This window comes from Salvelinus namaycush, chromosome 22, assembly GCF_016432855.1.
Source record: "Salvelinus namaycush isolate Seneca chromosome 22, SaNama_1.0, whole genome shotgun sequence".
Classification (NCBI taxonomy): domain Eukaryota; kingdom Metazoa; phylum Chordata; class Actinopteri; order Salmoniformes; family Salmonidae; genus Salvelinus; species Salvelinus namaycush.
Genome location: NC_052328.1, coordinates 22616740 through 22640978, shown reverse-complemented (window position 1 = coordinate 22640978; position 24239 = coordinate 22616740). Strand labels below are relative to the sequence as shown.

Genomic DNA, 24239 nt, shown 5'->3' with positions numbered 1-24239 from the left:
CAAAGGTTTTTCCAAAATGTGCTTGTTATGAGAGAAAGAAAATAGAAGCAAAAGGCATTTCAATAAATATAAAGTGATACGTTTATATAACTTTAATGTTTACTATCTATGGACGTCAGCTTTACATTCTGTGGCTAAAACATGAGCAGGGCTAACATTCAGACATACTCTGGTACACCTACAATATATTATAATACTGTATGTCAGGTGAACACTGGAGGCCAATGCTTCGCTCCAGTTACCTCAAAAAGAAAATACAGACAAGCAAAGGCCATGTATGTAAACACCATGTGCTGACATTTAACAGTATTTAATGGCATCGTTGGGCATTTTTGTCACACTTTTTTGTTGTTGAGGGCCTCACCCTCTTTCTTCAACCCCTGTAGTAACCCCTCCTATAGCCCACTGAGGAGAGAGGGAGAGAGAAGGGGGGGGGAGTGGACGGCAGGAGGAGGGTATTCTCTGCAATATGCTTCCCATTAAATCCTCTTGGGCTACAACCAGGATTTGGGGTAAGGAGCTTTAATACTCTGAAGTTTACTCAGCTTTTTGTTCTTCTAGAGCACCTCCCTTGAGTAACCCCCATATACACACACAGTACACACACAGTACACACACACAGTCCTGTAAGCCCCTCTAGTCCTAGAAGGCGCATAGCATTTTGTTCTAGCTGGATAGTGTGGACAGCTGCTAGTGTGGGAACACAGAAACACACACACATACAGGGCTAAGAGGTTAAGGAAATATCCCCCTGGATAATGGGGCTGTGAACAAACAGTCAAAACAACACCCTACTAACAAGCTGGCAAAACAGTGCTACTCATACAGCTCTTCATCAGAGCGTATTTCCCAGCTCCATATAAAAAGCATGGTACTGGTACAATAAGCTGCCCCCAGAGAGACAGTGTGTTATGGGGTGGAGAGAGAGAGACCTCCTGGAGCAAACACACACAGGCGGAAAAAGAACAGGAAAGGACAGGACAAGGAGGGACAAGACAGGGAGAGGACCGGGAGGGACAGGACAGGGAGAGGACAGGGAGAGGACCGGGAGGGACAGGACAGGGAGAGGACCGGGAGGGACAGGACAGGGAGGGACAGGACAGGGAGGGACAGGACAGGGAGAGACAGGACAGGGAGAGGACCGGGAGGGACAGGACAGGGAGAGGACAGGGAGGGACAGGACAGGGAGAGACAGGACAGGGAGAGGACCGGGAGGGACAGGACAGGGAGAGACAGGACAGGGAGAGGACCGGGAGGGACAGGACAGGGAGAGGACAGGGAGAGACAGGACAGCACATGGAGAGGGAGGACAGGGAGGGACAGGACAGGGAGGGACAGGACAGGGAGAGGACCGGGAGGGACAGGACAGCACAGGATAGGGAGGGACATAACAGGGAGAGACAGGACAGCACATGGAGGGAGAGGACAGGGAGGGACAGGACAGCACAGGGAGGGACATGACAGGACAGGATAGGGAGGGTCATGACAGGACAGGATAGGGAGGGACAGGACAGCACACGGAGGGAGAGGACAGGGAGGGACAGGTCAGCACAGGGAGGGTCATGACAGGGAGGGACAGCACAGGATAGGGAGGGACATAACAGGGAGAGACAGGACAGCACATGGAGGGAGAGGACAGGGAGGGACAGGACAGCACAGGGAGGGACATGACAGGACAGGATAGGGAGGGTCATGACAGGACAGGATAGGGAGGGACAGGACAGCACACGGAGGGAGAGGACAGGGAGGGACAGGTCAGCACAGGGAGGGTCATGACAGGGAGGGACAGCACAGGATAGGGAGGGACATGACAGGACAGGATAGGGAGGGACAGGACAGCACACGGAGGGAGAGGACAGGGAGGGACAAGACAGCACAGGGAGGGACATGACAGGACAGGATAGGGAGGGTCATGACAGGACAGGATAGGGAGGGACAGGACAGCACACGGGGGGAGAGGACAGGGAGGGACAGGACAGCACAGGGAGGGTCATGACAGGACAGAACAGGGAGGGACAGGACAGCACACGGAGGGAGAGGACAGGGAGGGACAGGTCAGCACACGGAGGGAGAGGACAGGGAGGGACAGGACAGCACACGGAGGGAGAGGACAGGGAGGGACAGGACAGCACACGGAGGGAGAGGACAGGGAGGGACAGGTCAGCACACGGAGGGACAGAACAGGGAGGGACAGGACAGCACACGGAGGGAGAGGACAGGGAGGGACAGGTCAGCACACGGAGGGACAGAACAGGGAGGGACAGGACAGCACACGGAGGGAGAGGACAGGGAGGGACAGGTCAGCACACGGAGGGACAGAACAGGGAGGGACAGGACAGCACACGGAGGGAGAGGACAGGGAGGGACAGGTCAGCACACGGAGGGACAGAACAGGGAGGGACAGGACAGCACACGGAGGGAGAGGACAGGGAGGGACAGGAAGGAAGGGAGGGAAGTAGAGCTTAACCCATAACTAGCAGACAGACAGACAGACAGAGATAGACAGACTATGACTAGTTTAGCAGATCTACCTGTGTGTGCATGTGTGTATAGTTTGCTGTCACAGCAGGGCCCCACGCCACGCCACACCCCGCCACCACACCCCACCCACTTAGGTGTTCCCACAACCCGGCAAGGACTGCAGCTCAGCTATGCTCGCCATGCCTATCATTCCAGAAATGGAGGGGAGGAGAGAAGGGATAGAGAGCGCCCCCCTTCATTTTATGAGCCTGAACTCAGGCCAATGAGGAGATATTAATAGGCCACAAGACTCCTCTGCCAGCCCTCCGCCAGCAGGGGAGATTTAGGGAGAAATAAATACCCCCCTCTCTACCCTGCAAGTTCTCTCAGACACACACAAATTCCCCATGGTGGCTGGGCCTTAGCCCATTAGCACAACACGCATCCACACAATTCACACCCCATTGCATCAGTATGGCTGAGGGATATACACATACACATACACACACACACACACACACACACACACACACACACACTACCAGTCAAAAGTTTGGACACACCTACTCATTCAAGGGTTTTTCTTTACTTTTACTATTTTCTACATTGTAGAATAATAGTGAAGACATCAAAACTATGAAATAATACATATGGAATCATGTAGTAAACAAAAGTGTTAAACAAATCAAAATATATTTGAGATTTGAGATTCTTCAAAGTAGCCACCCTTTGCCTTAATGGCAGCTTTGCACACTCTTGGCATTCTCTCAACCAGCTTCATGAGGTAGTCACCTGGAATGCATTTCAATTAACGGCATGCCTTGTTAAAAGTTCATTTGTGGAATTTCTTTCCTTCTTAATGCGTTTGAGCCAATCAGTTGTGTTGTGACAAGGTAGGCTGGGCATACAGAAGATAGCCCTATTTGGTAAAAGACCAAAGTCCATATTATAGCAAGAACAGCTCAAATAACCAAAGAGAAACGACAGTCCATCATTACTTTAAGACATGAAGGTTGGTCAATCCGGAACATTTCAAGAACTTTGAAAGTTTCTTTAAGTGCAGTCGTAAAAACCATCAAGCGCTATGATGAAACTGGCTCTCATCAAATCAAACTGTATTTGTCACATACACATGTTTAGCGGATGTTATTGCGGGTGTAGCTCCAACAGTGCAGTAATATCTAACAATTCACAACAATACACACAACCTAATATCGGGTGCTGTAGGTGTCCTGGAGGGTAGGTAGTCACTGCCCCCAGTGATACGTTGGGCAGACCGCACCACCCTCTGGAGAGCCCTGCGATTGCGGGCGGTGCAGTTGCCGTACCAGGCGGTGATACAGCCCGACAGGACGCTTTCAATTTTAGGCACCAAGACAGATTTCTCCTATCATTTGTTTTTCAACAGGACAATGACACAACACACCTCCAGGCTGTGTAAGGGCTATTTGACCAAGAAGGAGAGTGATGGAGTGCTGCATCAGATGACCTGGCCTCCACAATCACCCTACCTCAACCCAATTGAGATGGTTTGGAATAAATTGGACCGCAGAGTGAAGGAAAAGCAGCCAACAAGTGCTCAGCATATATGGGAACTCCTTCAAAATGGTTGGAAATAAATTCCAGGTGAAGCTGAATGCAAAGAGTGTGCAAAGCTGTCAATGCAAAGGGTAGCTACTTTGAAGAATATCAAATACAAAAAATACTTTGATTTGTTTAACACTTTTTTGGTTACTACATGATTCCATATGTGTTCTTTCATAGTTTTGATGTCTTCACTATTATTCTACAATTTAGAAAATAATGAAAATAAAGAAAAACCCTTGAATGAGTAGGTGTGTCCAAACTTTTGACTGGTACATATATTATTTTGGTTATTGTTGGACATAAAAGAGACTGTAAAAACACCAGGAAATCAGCTCAAAGTGATTTGAATTTTGGAAATCTGTTCCCAAGTATTCCCACGCATAATATAGAGATACACTATATACAGTGCCTTCGGAAAGTATTCAGACCCCTTGACTTTTCCCACATTTTGTTAGGTTAAAGCATTATTCTAAAATGTATTCAAATGTTTTTTCACCTCAATCTACACACAATATCACATAATGACAAAGCAAAAACAGGTTATTAGACATTTGGCTAAAAAATACAACTGAAATATCACATTTACATAAGTATTTAGACCCTTTACTCAGTACTTTCTTGAAGCACCTTTGGCAGCGATTACAGCCTTGTGTCTTCTTGGGTATGACGATACAAGCTTGGCACACCTGTATTTGGAGAGTTTCTCCCATTCTTCTCTGCAGATCCTCTCAAGCTCTGTCAGGTTGGATGGGGAGCGTTGCTGCACAGCATTTTTCAGGTCTCTCCAGAGATGTTTGATCGGGGTCAAGTGACGCTTGGCATTCAGGCCAAAGAGTTCAATCTTGGTTTCATCAGACCAGAGAATCTTGCTTCTCATAGTTTGAGAGTCTTTAGGTGCCTTTTGGCAAACTCCAAGCGGGATGTCATGTGCCTTTTACTGAGGAATGGCTTCAGTCTGGTAGCTCTACCATAAAGGCCTGATTGGTGGAGTGCTGCAGAGATGGTTGTCCTTCTTGAAGGTTCTCCCATCTCCACAGAGGAACTCTAGTGCTTGGTAACCTCCCTGACCAAGGCCCTTCTCCCCCGATTGCTCAGGTTGGCTGGGCGGCCAGCTCTAGGAAGAGTCTTGGTGGTTCCAAACTTCTTCCATTTAAGAATGATGGAGGCCACTGCGTTCAATGCTGCAGAAATGTTTTGGTACCCTTCCCCAGATCTACGCCTTGACACAATCCTGTCTCAGAGCTCTAGGGACAATTCCTTTGACCTCATGGCTTGGTTTTTGCTCTGAAATGTGGGACCTTATAGGTGTGTGCCTTTCTAAATCATGTCCAATCAATTGAACTTACCACAGGTGGACTCCAATCAAGTTGTAGAAACATCTCAAGGATGATCAATGGAAACAGGATGCACCTGAGCTCAATTTCGAGTCTCATAGCAAAGGGTCTGAATACTTATGTAAATAAGTTATCTGTTTTTAAAAAATTTAATACATTTGAAATGTAAAATTTTTTAAACTATTTTTGCTTTGTCATTATGAAGGATTGTGTGTAGATTACTGAGGATTTTAAAAAATAAATAAAATTAGAATAAGGCTGTAATGTAACAAAATTTGGAAAAGGTCAAAGGTCTGAATACTTTCCGAATGCACAGTTTACAAAACAGGACACCCCTTCAAATTAGTGGATTCGGCTATTTCAGCCATATCCATTGCTGAAAGGTGTATCAAATCGAGCATACAGCCATGCAATCTCCATAGACAAACATTGGCAGTAGAATGGCCTTACTGAAGAGCTCAGAGACTTATAACGTGGCACCGTCACAGGATCTCACCTTTTTAACAAGTCAGTTTATCAACTATCTGTCCTGCTAGAGCTGCCCCGGTCAACTGTAAGTGCTGTTATTGTGAAGTGGAAATGTCTAGGAGCAACAACGGCTCAGCCGCGAAGTGGTAGGCCACATAAGCTCACAGAACGGGACCGCTGAGTGCTGAAGCGCGTAAAAATAGTCTGTTCTTGGTTGCAACACTCACTACCGAGTTCCAAACTGCCTCTGGAAGCAACATCAGCACAAAAACTGTTAGTCGGGAGCTTCATGAAATGGGTTTCCATGGCCGAGCAGCAGCACACAAGCCTAAGATCACCATGCGCAAAGACAAGCACCGGTTGGAGTGGTGTAAAGCTCGCCGCCATTGGACTCTGGAGCAGTGGAAACCCATTACCTACCCAAACAGTTTGGGGAAGGCCCTTTACTGTTTCAGCATGACAATGCCCCCATGCACAAAGCGAGTTACATACAGAAATGGTTTGTCGAAATAAGTGTGGAAGAACTTAACTGGCCTGCACAGAGCCCTGACCTCATCCCCATCAAACACCTTTGAGATGAATTGGAACGCCGACTGCAAGCAAAGCCTAATCGCCCAACATCAGTGCCCGACCTCACGAATGCTCTTGTGGCTGAATGGAAGTGAATCCCTGCAGCAATGTTCCAACATCTGGTGGAAAGCCTTCCCAGAAGAGTGGCTGTTAAGACAGCAAAGGGGGGGACCAACTCCATATTAATGATTTTGGAATGAGATGTTCGACGAGCAGGTATCCACATACTTTTGGTCATGTAGTGTATTTGTGATTGTATACAAATGTAAGCAAGGTTTGAAATTATTATGTTTTAGTCAAATATTATATCTGCTTGGGCTTCTCAAGATCAATTTGCGGTCTACAAAGGATTTGTAATTATGTTCTGGCCACCTGACCGTCCACTCAAGAAACAAATAGGCCCACGCCTGAATCTAGTTGATGATCTCTGATCTACAACATGGGCTGGACATAATACAAACATAGATAGAACAATGAGACAGATATTTCACCGGATGTATAAATGTAAAGCATCCGCTTGGCGTTTCCACTACCAAATATGGTAGTGAGGGGAAGCCCAGTGGCCGGCAGTGGGAGAAGATGGAATGATATGGATTTTGGCCGACATTCTTGCTAATTTTGTCATCGATGAAACATTTGATCTCAATAAAATGTTCTGTTACCAAAACTAAAATATGTTAGAAACAGAGTTGACTAAGTTTTGTAGACTTTACTCTTTGCCAAAAAAAAAAAAAAATGCGTTGTTTAGAAGGAGTGAAAAGGCAAATTGAGTTATTGCACATGCTCACTTCACAGAGTAGGCATTCTCTAGCAGAAATATGCACATGCATGCTAGAACGCGCCAATAGGATCTCGCTAGCTCGTGCTTGGCTCTGCCCACCTCCTTACTTGTTCTGCCCACTATGACTCATTTGTTCCCATCTGAAACGACAGGCTGTGGTCTATCTTGGTTTAGTTATAAAAATCTTTATACAAGTCATTTGATCCAAAACACAAGGGGGATGGATGTACAACATGTTCCACCTGCTGAATAACAAACCTTTTACTCTCACTGTAGCCAAACACTGTAGTTCCCTTAGATGTAGTCTTGACAGAGGTCATAGGAGCGCTGGTAGGTCTACATGATGCAACAGCAACACCTTAATCCATTTAACCAATCCATGGTAGACCTAGTACTGACACCTCACACCTAGTTTCTCTACACAGAGTGGAGTGGAGTGTGTGTGTTATTCACTGGGTAAGGCCCAACTTTCATACATGAAGAAGCATTCACTTTTAATGTTCACCGTCATACCGTCATGACATATGCATACACACCCATAGTGACCTGAAGGTGGATTTGCCCTTTTGAATCACTTTCACATGTAAAAACAGCCTCTGAGAGAATTGGGCAATCACATTCTCATGCAATTATGCTCGTTAAAGTCAATCTGAGTTGCTTCCCACACAAACCAAAAGGTCAATAAATATGAACAGAGTGACATAACAAATTAACGTCTCAATTAAAAGACAATTCAATGATTCCCACACCAATCCGACTTCCATTGGAGAGGACAGAATTCCATACAATCGAATCTATTCCAAACATTCCCTCTTTTCCATTCATTCTCTCTTAATGTCAGGCAGAACACATTTTGTAACCAGCCTAAAATTTCCGGCTTCACACTTCCTTTTTACCAACCAGCAGTTAACACTCCTCATCTGTCCTCATCCAGAGACCATAACACCTCTCTGGGTCTGGCGTACCCCTCACCCATAAACCTGCATTACAAATGTTGTCACTCGTTACAGTATCACAGCCACAAAGTCCAAATTGGCTATATAGTAAAAACAAATTAAAACGAAAATTTGCTTTTTGGGCCTTCATTTAAGGTTTGGCATAAGGTTAGCAGTGTGGTTAAGATTAGGTTTAAAATCAGATTTTAAGAAGAGAGATTGTGGAAATAGGCAGGGTTTAACCAAAATTATGACTGTGGCAGGTGGTAACTAATGACGACCCAATTAAATCAGTACAAAAATAACAACCATATTCATAGTTTAATACATACAGTACAGTTATATGGAGCTACAGTACATCTGCAGTGCTGTATACAGACTGTTTCTGCTTGTGTTTCAGTACAGTTATATGGAGCTACAGTACATCTGCAGTGCTGTATACAGACTGTTTCTGCTTGTGTTTCAGTATAGCAGCCAAGCAGAAAACATCTGAAACCCTACCTCTTCGAAGAGTACCTTAAATAACCCCCCCCCCCCCCAAAAAAAGCCTTTTGTAATTTAACACACACACTTGCCTTTCCCCCCTTACTAGCTCTGACTTTGCTGATGGCTACTTTATTCAGGGAAAATGTACTTACTATGACTGTGGTATGTGGTTGTCCCACCCTAGCTAACTGAATGAATGCACTAACTGTAAATCACTCTGGATAAGAGAGAGTGCTAAATGACTAATGTAAATTAAATGTAAAATGTAAGTTTATTGTACTGGGTCAGACTCATTTCCTTACCTAAACCTTACTATACTCACAAGGACTGAGTTTGACTGAGAGTGACTGAGTTTGGGTGTGTGCATCTGTGACAATGTGTTTGTGTATTAATGTGTCAGTGTGCTCTTGTGACCTACAGTATTCTGTGTTCTGAGAGAGTAAATACCGGTAAGTGGATATCTGGTTTCATGCGTGTGAGGCTTGAAACTACTGATCAAACCCGCACCACACGATCTCATCAGTGCTCCTCACACAATGCTAAAGCGCAGTCGAGCAATCCCAACCCAAAACAAAAACAAGGTGATAAAAAAAAGTAGCCTCCATTCGGGTCGTCTCGATGCCAGAAGAAAAGCCTGTGAGCCATTGGAGAGGCGTACTGGGGAATTCCAGAGAGAGGAGGTAACTGGTGTGGATAATGAAAATGCTCTTGGTTTTCCTCTCTTAGCGGCTGGCATGGACATAGGAAACATGCTAGGCTCCATTACTGAACACTTGTTGATTCAACCTTGGCTATACCCTCAGTGTGGCGAGGAACAGTTTCTTCGAGAGGGGGAAGAGAACAGGAAGGGGGGGGCGGGGGGGGTTGAGGTTGGATGCTTTCTAGGACAGATTTAGAGATCTCTAGAGAGGATAGGGGACCTCTGAGCAGGGTTGAGGAGGGAGGAGAGGCACACAGTAATATCAGCTAGCTTCATCAGTGTTTACACTGAGCTAGTCCTGGAGGAGCCCTATATGTGCTGGATTTAAATTCCAAACTGTGCTATCTCAGCTCATTCTCAAGGGAGACACATTGGTCAGAGGGATAGAGCCAAGTGAGCCAGGCAAGTCTTGGGTCATTGAAGACTGCATATAGTGCTGTCTCAACATTAATTGGCTGCGTTCAACATCTGATCAATGTGCAAAATTAGACTGTATCCAGTAGGCTATCGATCCATTCTATATGGAGCCATCAAGTAGTAATCACAGAGCAGTTCCACGACTTCCTCTGACATTACACAAGCACAAACAAGCCACCCCCAGGCCAGGCAGAATGTGATCCAGCTAAAAATGTAGGCAGGGAAGTGGACTGTGTGGGTTCAACCTTTGCATCGTGTGTTTACCCAACAGAGTCAATGAAATGATAACCGGAGCCGAGTGTGGTAGAGCATGGCGGTGTGAAGCATGACGGAACACAAGAAATGCTCCTTAGTTAATGCCACTTCCCAAAGGGGAGGCTTGAAAACACTTGCGCTCTGCGCTACAAACCACTGACCCAGAAAACCTAATACAGCCTGTTTTAATCCCCCACCAGATCAGACACAGAGAAAGAAACCTTGAACGTTCCCCATCTCTGAACAGAAGTACTCCTTTGTTAGCCATTTTGTTTGGCCTGATCTAACCTTATGCACTCAGGTTATTAAAGGTATTAAAGCTGTGTAAAGACTTGGATGAAACTTGATCTATTCTTAATCGAGATGAGTAAATAAGGATAAAGCTCTGTGAAATGTCTGAGTCATCATAACATAATCATAATCCACTAATATGTCTTGATCTACAGTTACCTTTCAGTCATTTGGTATGGGCAGACACTCTTGACAGACCATTGGGGTGTGTGTGTCTCAGTGGCTACTAACCTGGGTCATCTTGGCCAGGTCCAGGGAGGGCCGTGGTTCCTGTGCATCCTCTGGTCTCCTGCGCTTCATGCCAATCTTTTTATCGTTCAGGACGCAGGGCTGGGACTTGCTCCGGGACAGGCCCCCAGTCCCCCCTGCTCTCTGTCCAGCACGTCTCCCCATCTCTTGGGTGAAGTCCGGTGAGGTGGCCCCCTCCCTGTGGTGCTCTGGCAGGCTGATCTGCTCATGGGACAAGGAGAGGGGCCTGAGGGAGTGGTGGTAGTGGTGGTGGGAGGGTGACGTAGGGGAGGCAGTGAACAGGGGGTGAAGGGGCAGGCGCTGGGTGAAGCAGGGCAGCTCCAGAGCGCCGTCTGTGGGGTTGTTGGACCGTGAGGGCAGGCTGAAACTGGAGCTCCGCTGCATGGCAGGAAAATGACCCCCTGAAAAACCTCCACCACCTCCTATACCACCTCCTCCAGAGCAGCGATGCACACTCCCCCCACTGTGGCACCTCCTCTTCTCCACCGCCGTCCATACTCGCGACACCTGAGGTCTCCATGAAGACCGGCAGCCACCAAACTCTTCAGAGAAGGAGAGTGAGCGGCACTGGCGCTTGCTAGGGGGTGCCGTGGAGGCTGAAGTGGAGTTTGCGAGGGCCAGGGACTGGGTGGCTGCCAGCTTGGCATCGCCCAGGTTAAGGTCTCGAATGAGGCTGGTGATGGCGGTGGCAGGGCCAACCTCGTGGCCCCAGACCAGGCTCCTCCGCTGGCACTCCTCGGGCTGAACATCCCACAGGCTCTCCAGACTGGCGCCGGACTCGCAGGGCGTCCCTCGCTGGATGGCACAGCCTCGGCCAAGGTCCAGCCACCTGTCTGCCTCTGGAACACATGGACACACTTATAAACATACAAACACACACATATGAACGAACACTTATACATATAATTTAATTTGACAAAATGTAATTAAAAAAATGGGCATATAAATCAGGACAGAACAGATGGAAAGTTATTGTACCAGGGGCCTAAGCTGAAATCATTACTATCATAACATGCTCCTCCTTATTGCGTGTCCCCTCTAACAACATAAGGCCCCTTATGCCATCTAACAGAGTTGTGAAAAATCCCACTTCATCTCCTCTAGAGGCTAGCTTCATGTGAAACAATAATGAAATGGACAGCAGGGCTAAACTTCCAGGGTGAGGTGCCGTGTGCAGCTTCTTCACGTATGCGCGTTAGGATGATCAACCTAGTAAATAACCACACATACACCAAAACGCACACGCACACCTCACTTCAGAAAACAATAGACAGTAAGCAGCCTGAGGCCAGAGGGAGAATAGGCCAGCAGTAGCAGCTCTTGGTAAGAGACAATACCGTGTGAAGCGAGTATGGTCACATCGGTAGGAGTTTTAATAGAGAGAGATGAAACGCATCACTCAAGGTCTAGATGCCCGGTTAAGGTGGTTCGAGACAGGATAGTAGAAGAATGGCTAGCTACAGACAGGGGATTGGATCGACCCAGGCTGCACTGCTTGACAGAACACTACCTGCTGGAACAGAGCTGCTAGCTCCTGAGTTGGGTAGACCGTTCAGTTGCATAGTGGCTGGCAGGGCAATAGCCTGAGCTTTCTGGTAGTACAGGATTATACAAGCAACCTGGCAGTGTGTCATTAATCAAATCACATTTTGTATTATATAGCATTGCAGTTGTCACAGAACGCTTAGCTAACAAAACTTGACACGAGCAGGCTTTGAGTAACAGTGGCACAGTGGTGTTTGCCCAACACCAGTCACAAAACAAACAATGACATTCAGGTCAATGAAGCGGCCAATGCTCTACCACTTGATTGACTGTTGATGGGTTTTTCTCAGACTGAACGAAAACTTCAAAAAGTCCTATGAATGTTGATAGAGAGGCAGCTAGGTGTCTGGGCATTCCCTTCATTGCTTCTCAACATCTCTTTGCTAAGCACAGTTTATTGCTACCTAACATAGTGGTAGCAGCCATCCCAGGGGAAATGTGTCTTAGTCTGACAGCTGGTTTGGTTAGCAGGATAGGCTAGCTAGGCTTATTATTCTGTGAAGGTGGATAGCTTCCTATACCAATGATTGGTTTAAATTCAGACAGAATTTGACAAATGACTAAGCCAACATTACTCGTCACAGGCAAAACACCTATCACACTGGTTCTAGCTAACTTAGCCACTACTGAGCTCAAAGCTAACACAGAACTCTATTGATACCCAATTGGCAGCAAGTGGCCCACCCCTGTCCAAACCCATCCCTTCAAATGCTTCTCTCCATTTTTGGTGGGCAGAAGTCTTTGTTTCAGTCCCAAAAAACAACTAACGGGGCCGACGACATGACCTGACAAGAATGTCTAGAATACAAAATAACAACAGGAGAAAACACCTAAAAGGTTCACCTAGCCCAGTGAAAAATGTTTTGAAAAAGGACTGAAATCCCACCTGAAGCCATATAATAGTATATAACACGTCTTGTGATGTCAGGTGTAACAGTAGATACAGCAGTTGTAGGACGTGCATCCTTTGTGTTAACCCCTCGCGGGTACATTGAACAGACGACAGGGCGGGTCCAATGGGACTCCTATTTACAGTAGCTTGTCTTTTAACACGGGCGGGGGGGGGGGGGGGGGGGGGGGGGGGGGGTGACGTTCACCGAGCCAAAAGGGAACCATTGACAAAGGCAAAACAACACTCAGTTACAGTTAAGTCCCATGAGTGCAGTACACAGCTCTGTGTGACGGCAGGTGCACACCAGACATGAAGGCGAGATGAGAGACAGAAGGAGAAAGAGAGAAGTGAGACAGAAGGGGGATCAGCAGAAACAGTTATGGGGGAGCTTGTAACGAGGCATCAAGCTGGTGAACAAGACAAAGGAAATGAACGTGAGCGAATGGGAACAAATAATGAGACAGTTTTTATGAAAAGCACGGAGGACATGAAAAGCAGATGTTCAATTCAACCAGTTTCCACAACAGCCCAGGTCAATAAAGCCTAAGAGGAGACAATAAGAAACGTTATGGTGAGGACAACTGAGTCTGAGTGAAGGGGAGAGGGATGCACTCACCCACAGTGCCACAGGAGAAGAGGGTAGTCCCTCTGCTCATGGTGTGGCGCTCACGCTGTTGACAGACAGATGGAGGGATAGACAGGGAAAAACAGACAGAGGACATGGCTTAGACTAGGCTCATTTACTCAGACTCCAAACATGTCCGTACATAACTTTTCAGGCATCGAACACGAAGGAGTGCACGCGCTCTCACACACACACACACACACACACACACACACACACACACACACACACACACACACACACACACACACACACACACACACACACACACACACACACACACACACACACACACACACACACACACACACACACCCTGTTCATCCGGGAACATATAGAACAATTCAGAGAAAATAACAAGCAGGGTGGTTCAGGCTGGCTCATAGAGAAATAGGGCAAAGCAGCAGAGTCATTAACGTTACTGGGAGTCACAGCAATACAGTGTAATGTCAGCATTCAGAACTGCTAGACACCTTACAGTACACAATGTGGGTTATAAAGAGGAAAAACTACTCAAATTGGCCCCATTTCAGTTGAAGCCTTTTTACCCAAATTGCTTGATTTGAACGCTGAGGTAGAATAATATACAATTTATTTAGAAGGACCAACGTAGAGGCCATATGAAGTTAACACCTTGATGGCGAGCACCCTGCCAAAAACTACAATAGGCTGTATTGTAGAGAAGCCAATAGAAAGTCCAAGTCTCATGTTTCCAAGGCCGGTGGAGAGAGAGGCACCTGTAAGGAACTTGTTACACTACTTTAGTTATAGGTCTAGCTAGCAGAGTTTTACTTACCAGCAGCAAATATTCAGTGTCCTTAGCCCTTACATGATCGCCACCTTTCTTCTTTTCTAGTGTTTTTGAGAAGATGATCACCATGGTAGGGCGCAGTTCTGCTCCAGTCCGTTCCAGTGCAGGAGAAGGCCGTGGGAAGCCATCTTAGGTGAGGACGGATGGGGAGAAGGTCTTTTGGGCAGTTTGGACGGGCAGACGACCACCTCTCATCTGCAGAGTGTCCTCGATGGTAGGGGAGCGTCTCTCGCTATTCAGCCAATCCCTGTGCAACAACAGACAGAAAGAGAGAGATTTGGTGAGCACACACAAATATTACAATCCATAAAAATGTGTGCATGCCATTATTGCGCCCGGCATGCGTGGGTGCATGTTTGCAAATGGGCACAAATGTGCGTGAGCACGCCATGATTGCAGTACGTGTCATAATGATCTTTACCAACACACCACCACAATGTGTCCCCAGGCGCAGGGCGAGGAGGAAAGGAGGATTGGTCCTCGTGGGTGTGTCTGTATAGCAGGCAGCAGGGCCCTTAGAGAGACAAGTCTAAACACATACAGTCAGTCCACTGGGCTGGGACACCACAAACACAGTACAGCACAGGCTCACTCTTTACTGAGTCCTCCACTTCGAATCTTTCCCTCACAACACCAGGGAGCTAATCCAAAACATGCAGTTGAATCCCCCCCGACAGACAGAGCTAGGCTATATCAGGAATAGCATGCAAAACAGCTGATTAGAAAGGTCCAGGCCTTATTCTCCAATCAACAGCCTACTAATGACAGCTTGCAGTTTCTACTGTGAGCCAACGGACACAGCTACCACAGTCTCCAGAGCTCCTCAACTAACACCATGACTGTTCTGGGTTCTCCATAAGATATGGTTCAATGAAGTGGGAGGAGAGTGAGCATGGGATGAGGATAGAAAAAGGTGGGATGGGTCAGTTGGAGAGGACAGAATGTACTGGACGTTAAGGTTGCATTAATATACTATATGACAAAGAAATTGGTACTGTGCTTGCCAACTGTGGGAAACAAAAGAGTTGAAATAATGAGGGCATCAGTCCCTGCGGGCTGTCCTCCACCCACAAGGGAAAAAGAGACCAGGGACATTTCCCCTCATGTCCTCTGCTCTCCTCTCTGGTCTCATGACGGCATGGAGCCAGCCAAACCCTCCCCTAACCCAGAAGACGCTGGGCCAATTGTGAACCGCCCTATGGGACTCCCGGTCACGGCCGGTTGTGACACAGCCTGGGATTGAACCCTGGTCTGTAGTGACACCTCAAGCACTGCGATGAAGTGCCTTAGACCACTGCACCACTCGGGAGGCCAATGTCTCAAGTTTTGAGGAGGTGTGCAATTGGCATGTTGACTGCAGGAATGTCCACAAGAGCTATTGCCAGAGAATTGAATGTTCATTTTCTAACATAAGCCGCCTCCAACACATTTTCGAGAATTTGGCAGTATGTTCAACGAGCCTCACAACAGCAGGCCATGTGTAACCAAGCCAGCCCAGGACCTCCACATCCTTCACCTGCGGGATCATCTGAGACCAGCCACCCGAACAGCTGATGAAACAAACTGTGGGTTTGTACAACCGAAGAATTTCTGCATGAACTGTGCTCGTCATCCTCATCAGGGTCTTGACCTGACTGCAGTTCGGTGTCGTAACTTCAGTGTGCAAATGCTCACCTTCGATGGCCACTGGCACACTGGAGAAGTGTGCTCTTCCCGGTTTTAACTGTACCGGGTAGATGGCAGACAATGTGTATGGCGTTGGGGGCGAGCGGTTTGCTGATGGCGGTGGGGTTATGGTACGGGCAATAATCTACGGACAACAAACACAATTGCATTTAATGCACAGAGATACCGTGACGAGATCCTGAGGCCCATTGTCGTGCCATTCATCTGCCACCATTACTTCATATTTCAGCATGATAATGCACGGCCCAAGGATATGTACACAATTCCTGGAAGCTGAAAATGTCCTTGTTCTTCCATGGCCTTCATGCTCACCAGATGTGTAAAACAGAGTGTTGCAGTTCCCGCCAATATCCAGCAACTTCACACAGCCATTAAAGAGGAGTGGAACAACAGGCCACAATCAACAGCCTGATCAACTCTATACAAAGGAGATGTGTCGCACTGCATGAGGCAAATGGTGGTCACACCAGATACTGACTGGTTTTCTGATCCACGCCCCTACCTTTAAAAAAAAAAAGTTCTGTCACTAACAGATGCATATCTGTATTCCCAGTCATGTGAAATCCATAGATTTGGGCATAATACATTTCCTTATATGAATTGGAACTCAGTAAAATCTTTGAAATTGTTGCATTTATATTTTTGTTCAGTGTATTTTAAAAAGATGAGATTTTGAGGATTATTATAAATACAACTATGATGTCATACAGATAAGCCAAACACCTGTGAGTCCAAATGTGCACTTCACATTTCCAAATCATATATTGTCACCGTTTATGATCACTATGTTTGGTGTACAGTTACAAGACGACATGATGTTATAACCTGGGTCATTCTCAAGTTTCTCAAGAATGAGCCTGTTTGTTAATTGGGAGGAAAATTCGCTGTGGCACACACACCTGACTCCTTTCTATATACAACCCGTTTCTATGAATTGCCTTGCTCAAGTCTAACACTCTAAGATCGTATTTTAGAACTTAGTTAGGCCTCTTGGCATAGGAATAGGAACCCAGATTGCGATTTAAATTGGACCATTTTTGGATTGCTTAAACACCTGTAATGTGTTATGGCGGGGATGCAAGGTTGAGTTCCGAACTAAACAACTACAAGTGTGCTTGCCCTGGTTCCTCAACGGTACAGTACCTTAAAGCTCAAGTCTCTTCTCTGAGTCATAAAAGTACATTGAAATTGCTTAGGAACTGTGGCCACATGGAGATACCAGTTAGTCCTTTCATTTAAACCTACCCCACATTTTCCAGGAACAGTCTTATCATTTTATCCAGAGTATTTTCAGATTTTGTTATCAAAAAATGTGGCAAAAAGTACAGTAGATGTTTGGATTTAGTCTTGTGTCAGGTGAACTGTAGTGTACTCATCTTTGGTTTAACAATGTTCCCATGATCTCCAAACTGTTCCCTTTCAATTGCTACCATATAAACTATCCATATATGCCAATTCCCACAAGTGTAAAGGGTTAAATCATATCATATCTGGGTAAATTCTAAATTCCAAAAAGGATCATACTAAATGGCAATGGCAATTGCATTTATAAATCCCTAAAGGGAAAAAGTTCATTATGATCCAATTCCATAGGGGAAGTACTGTACCTAACAGTAATTCTAAACAGATTTTTCTTCATTATAGAAGTTGGGTCTGCGCACAGGCCCCTTGGCTCTCAAGGGTCAATTACTGAGGAGAGGCAGAAAGGACAGTACTAGTAACAGCACCATGCCAAGGGACTAGGGTTCCCGGTTTCTACTGCTCCTACAGTTTTGCTTCGATACTGCAGTTTAACAGACCCCCGTCCCAGAAATACAATTTCAATAGACGGCCACATAGAGAAGTCAGATTAGAAAATTCCTAATAAAACACTTTAGTCATCACCTTTGTGCAAAAACATCCATTGAATTATAAAAATTATTGTTGCTGAGGCCGATTATTGTTCCATCACTTTTCCCAAGATATTACAATTTTAGCAACCAGAAAATGCTCCTCCATTTCCTGGTTGCTAAACTTCTAATAATTTGCCTAATTTAAGTTTATGTGGTAAAACATGAGTCCATTGTGTAGAGAATCATTGTACCATCTAAACCACTGTGAAATCTCTTTTACATAAACAAAAATATTGTATTTTCAGCCGTTTGAAGCTTGTGGACAAAACCGAAAGTACAAGACACAAAAACAAAACTTAAGAACTGGAAGCATAGAAATAGTGCACGTAAAAAAGATCTACCATTTCTTAGACTTACTTTCAATGAAAATGACAGATCTATAACTCACATTTCTATGTGAATTTGGTCGGGTCGCCCAAAAAGTTACATATTGCAGCTTTAACATTTTATATTCATCCAATGTCTGCCATGTTTTTGGATGATGTGATGACGTTATCGCTACTCACCCTGCTTCCTGTGCGCACATGAATTGTGAATGGGCACCTGGGGGGACAATATGGGGCCCTGTAAGGTTTTGTGGCACAGTGTTTGGTGTCCATAACTGATTGGATGTGGTTACTGCACAGGAGAGCTATCACTCTCTAGTTAACGCTGGGTCAGCCCTTTCTCATGTTGAGGTCGTAAAGCAAGGCTGGAGAGGTCACGGCATACCAAGCCGCCATCCAGCCATCACCCCAGCACCCATTGGCTGGACACTTTGTCCAAAAACGACACCCCATCATGCAACAGGAGCTTAGTGAGAACACAAACAAAGCAGCTCTCATTCATTAAACTTTTTACTTGACATCGTCTGACTTGATGTGCGGTAACGGCGGTTGATTTTGGCCTTCAAGTTGATTCTACACAAATAAAGGCTTTATCTCTATGAGCACTGAAAGGCCATTCACTTCTTTATCTCTGAAAGAAGAGCAGTGACCATGACAACCCAGTCCTGTAACAAAGGGGGGAAAACAACAGAGAGAAGAAACACCTTTCTTGAGAAAGAGTTTCCAGAGAAACACACCTTTCTTGAGAGAGGTTTCCAGGGCACTGACATGTAACCCCCCCCACACACGGGAGTGCAAAATGTGTTGCCATTTAAAATTACCGACACATACACAAATAACACTTCCCCTGTGCTCACAAGTCAGCACTCTATTTCAGGGTGTTGGTGAGCAGCAGCGACGACCTCATTAGCTAACATGTGATAAGAAAAACCGCCAAAGGAAATCCACAAAGCCTTGTCAAAGCTATAATCAGTCTCTCACACACAGATACTGTAGCTGGTGCCACACACACACACACACACACACACACACACACACACACACACACACACACACACACACACACACACACACACACACACACACACACACACACACACACACACACACACACACACACACACACAGACCCTCAATCAGAAAAGGAGGAACACAGTCAACTTGTGCAATATCCCATCTTGCTTTCACATCCACTTTTATTGTCCACACAGTAAACATCAAGATGTCATCAACACATCCATCCAGATGTGCCAATGTTTTTTTTCAAACTACTGCAACATCTCTCTGTGTTTCCTCACTACAGGACATTGCTGCTGATTGATCTGTACAATTCCTAGTCTACAAGGGCAAGCATGCTACAGTATGGATGTGTAACATATGCTGCATTACGCGGACATGTGCTCACGTGGAAAAAGGCCAACCTCTGACCTGGATGTTAGAAACTAGGACAAAGTCATATCTAGACAGTACATCACTTCCTTATCAGTGGAGTACATTAGTTCAAGCTTGAGAGATGGACTTCAGACACCGCGATCACTGTTCCTGTCCAGTGATGCTATGCTTGTCAAAGCTGATTTAGGATCACTTCTTCTTAAATTATCCCTAATCTATAGAACAAGACTGAACCGGGTGGGTCCAAGTGTGAGGTAATAAAGGAGGTACAGGCCAGAGGCCCCCTTCTGGAAAAGCCTTTGCATTCCAGGGCTCTCCACACATCAGGTACCCTACTAATTACCTCCGCTCTCATCCCCTCACCCCTCGCTCCCTCAGCATGTGGTTTCTCCCATTACCCCTGACAGGCTGCTCTATGCACATTAACCAGGCCCTAATCCACCAGGGATATGTTACATGAGAGCCTCCAGACCAGACCATGATGGTTAATCCCACTCTCAGGGCTCCATCACGGCTAAGGAAGGGGGCCACTCCTACGGTGTTTAAATAGGTGACGTTATAAAGAAATTCACTTCCAACCCCATAATCGCACGTCCCGGGTACCACTTCTCTCCAAGACAGTTACATAACACTGCAGGTCTCGTTTTGGGGGAGCTAGGGGATGAATGGTGTGGGTGTGTTTAGGGGGAGCTAGGGGATGAATGGTGTGGGTGTGTTTAGGGGGAGCTAGGGGATGAATGGTGTGGGTGTGTTTTGGCGTAGAGGGTGACTTTATGACCAAAATATCATATTATTTTGACGGTATGGTGGTATTTTATGTTTCTGAATAATAATAGTTCTAAATATATGTTTTATGAGCAGTGCATTACACTAGACTGGCAACAATTCATTCTAAGGGATAGTTTTATACTCAACCAAATTAGGGCAAAACTGACAGTGAAGTAGTCCAATTTCATACCGGTATACCGCTTATTCACAATATATTTCCCAGCCCTAGGATGATGGGAAATCATGGGAATTCCATTGAGTCATGACATGCTCACCTTTCTCATGAATGAGTGTATGACTTATTCAACCAAACAGCCATCTGTTACTTGCTTGGCAACGGTCTCGATGACTTTGTGTGTGTTCGTGTGTATGCTTGGAACGAGGGTAAGTGGGTTACGGGCCTTGCACAAGGGCACAGACAGACTTTTCACCACGTCGGCTCAGGGATTCAAATCAGCAACCTCTCAGTTACTGGCTCAACACTCGTAACCGCTAGGCTACCTGCTGTGCATCATCACAGCAAAATCTCTGTGGAACATAATAGATGCATTAGGCTACATGTTATTCTTTCCATACAATACTTTCATACTAATATAATGGCAGATGATCACCTTCAGCTTTTTGATCATCTTAATGTAAATGTGTGAGAATTGGATTTTCAGCAGCTGAGAATGCGTTGATCTTTCTGTACTCTGTCTTACCTCCACCAGCCTGGCTGTCATGCGTGCGTTTGTGTTCTACAGGTGTGTCTCCTCATGACGCAGGGTCATCACGGTCACGTATTGATCCTGCAAAATGATCTATTAGAGATGATTGCTAAGTATTGCATAGTAGAGTGTAAACACTGTAATAATAAAGTTCTACGTTCACATAATGTAAAAGATGGTGTAGTGAAAAGGGATTGCCAAAACACACCAACTCTAATTTAGCTACCATTTTGACCAGATGGAAGGAACATGATTTCGCTCAGCTCATTAAACCTCTCAGTTGTGAGAGGCGAAACATCTTGGCAGAGAAACTGTGGCAAATACTGTGAAGTGCAGGCCGCTGCTTCAGAACTAGCATGGAAAACAGGTTCTGCTTGCTAATACTTATATTTAGACTGTCTACGCCATAAAACAATGGAAACATACTATTGCTTTTTTTAGGGGTGTATAATTGACGGATTACGCTCTAGACAGAATCAACAGAAAGTCTAACCAAACCTTGAGTGATTCAGACAGGAGATATGCAGTGTCGTTCAGAAAAGCAGGGAGAAAGGAGAAGGTGGAGGATAAACAGAAGAATGACTCCTTTGTCATTCATAACAGACGTCTTATGATAGTGAATGACAAAAAAAACATGAGGTCACTTCAGTTGTCAAAAGGGAATTCAGGGTGAATGTCCTTCAGTGGTGGTTGTCCATCTCATCATAAGGCTTCTTATCAGGCCTCTCACCAATCAGTGGTAATGAAGAAAATAAAAGGAAGCCATTTCAGACTAGTGGTGGGACACACTGATGTGGTGGTGGGACACACTAATGTGGTGGTGGGACACACTAATGTGGTGGTGGGACACACTAATGTGGTGGTGGGACACACTAATGTGGTGGTGGGACACACTAATGTGGTGGTGGGACACACTAATGTGGTGGTGGGACACACTAATGTGGTGGTGGGACACACTAATGTGGTGGTGGGACACACTAATGTGGTGGTGGGACACACTGATGTGGTGGTGGGACACACTGATGTGGTGGTGGGACACACTGATGTGGTGGTGGGACACACTGATGTGGTGGTGGGACACACTGATGTGGGAATGTGTCACAGGGCTTTAAAAATGGCTTCTCTTCCCAGAATGGTTTTAATCTGAAACCAGATCTAGTCATTGGCAGGGGAAGTTTGCTCTGGTGTACGCCAGAATGCCTCCTTTCTTCTCAGCAGTCCATCTTAGACTCTGTGGGCGTTCGAGACGTAACATTTACAAACGCATCATGTAAATGAGATATACACACAGAAACGCGGGGGAGACCGTGGAACATGACTTTTTGTTTTGAGCTCAGCTCACAGCTTTTGACGCTGTGGGCGAAGCAGAGCAGTTATGACTGAAGGTCACACAGAAAGAGAGAAAGGGATGTCGTTAAAATCAAATGTGTGCAACACAGAGGCACAGACTGGCATGGCTAACAATCCTTCTTTCTGGAGGCTTTGCATAACGCCTCGGGCCAGGAAACCACAGAAAGAGAGTGGAGAGAGCAAAGGAGAGAGATAAAGTGAGAGGGCTACAGATAGAGAGGGAGAGTATGGTCCAGTGCCTCGCAGACAGGCACGCAGCTGCCCACTCAGAGAATGAAGCCTTAATAGGGACTCGCACACAAAAGCCTTGCAAATGTGTGCGTCTTAAGCACACACAGGAGCACAGAGTGATCCCCTTTAAAAACCAACTCTGCTTAATTACCTCCATAAATTACTGCAGCTATCCCATGTCCAAAACAAGTCCCTCTTGTCTGCCTACCGCCTGCCTAGCTATCTGAGACAACCCTGTTCGACTTGACTGTCTTTCACATATAGATTCCAGCATTTCAGATTTTACTGTGTTAAAAAAAAGAAACTGAAGCAAGTAAAGCCATTTTTTAACACTGCATTGGATAGTTTGGGAGATCGTGATTGTCATGCAAATCTACTTTGGCAGAAACATAGACAGAGATTCCTTGAATGAGGCCTATACTCTGGAAGATTGTAAACAAACAAAGTTGTACTTTACCATGCAAGTGCATACAAAATTAGACATAGCACAGTTGTTTGATATCAACAGATTGTGGGCAGAACTGAAAAAGCATGTGAAAGCAAGAGGCCTACAAACCTGACTCAGTAACACCAGCTCTGTCAGGAGGAATGGGCCAAAATTCACCCAACTTATTGTGGGAAGCGTGTGGAAGGCTACCCGAAACGTTTGACCCAAGTTCAACAATTTAAAGGCAATGCTACCAAATACTAATTGAGTGTATGTTAACTTCTGATCCACTGGGAATGTGATGAAAGAAATAAAGGCTGAAATAAATCATTCTCTCTACTATTATTCTGACATTTCACATTCTTAAAATAAACTGGTGATCCTAACTGACCTAAGACAGGGAATTTTTACCAGGAATTTATGTCAGGAATTGTGGAAAACTGAGTTTAAATGTATTTGGCTAAGGTGTATGTAAACTTCCGACTTCAACTGTACATGTGTCCACCTTACCCACACTGTGTCTGTTCCCGCACTATATTCAAATACCAGTACGCATTCTACAAGTGGAGGAATAGGCTAAATAGGATAATAACACAACAACAGCTGATGGAAGTATCTAACTACTGTAGTGTAGTAGCCAGCTAACCTCTGTAGCTAGCCAGCAAGCTAGCAAGCAATGCTAAAGGATTGCAAACTAGTTAGCATAACTCTAGATGAACAAAAAAGTTTTTCTAAATATTAGCTAGCTGGCTAGCATTTATGAGGCCAGCAAACATGTTTTCTACATGCTAAGAATGTGTTTCCTCCAACGTTATAATGAAAAGATGCCTCTGTCCCAAAACACAAGTATTCTGGAGACATGTGAGAGGAGTGCTGAGTGCTTTCGGTAGCCTGATTGTATTCTCCTCCAGACTGAGGAGAAATCGGCACACAATGCATCCCTGACCACATTCTGAAGTGATTAGCCGGATCTGAACACAATCAAACCACAAAGTGACTTTTGTGTGTCTAGACCCGTCTTTTCAATGCAAGCTTCGTATTCTGATAGCATACA

General features: G+C 45.6%; 1 protein-coding gene across 1 annotated transcript in view; it reads right to left on the bottom strand.

Annotated features, from left to right (window-relative positions):
- Positions 1-24239, bottom strand: part of LOC120017793 (protein FAM53B-like) — a 37938-nt gene that overhangs the window by 2999 nt on the left and 10700 nt on the right. The window contains exons 2-3 of the mRNA XM_038960766.1: positions 16136-16216; positions 10516-11372 (exon numbers count right to left, since the gene is read on the bottom strand). Coding sequence (XP_038816694.1) covers positions 10516-11372; positions 16136-16216 — 938 coding nt within the window. The remainder of the gene's footprint in view (positions 1-10515; positions 11373-16135; positions 16217-24239) is intronic.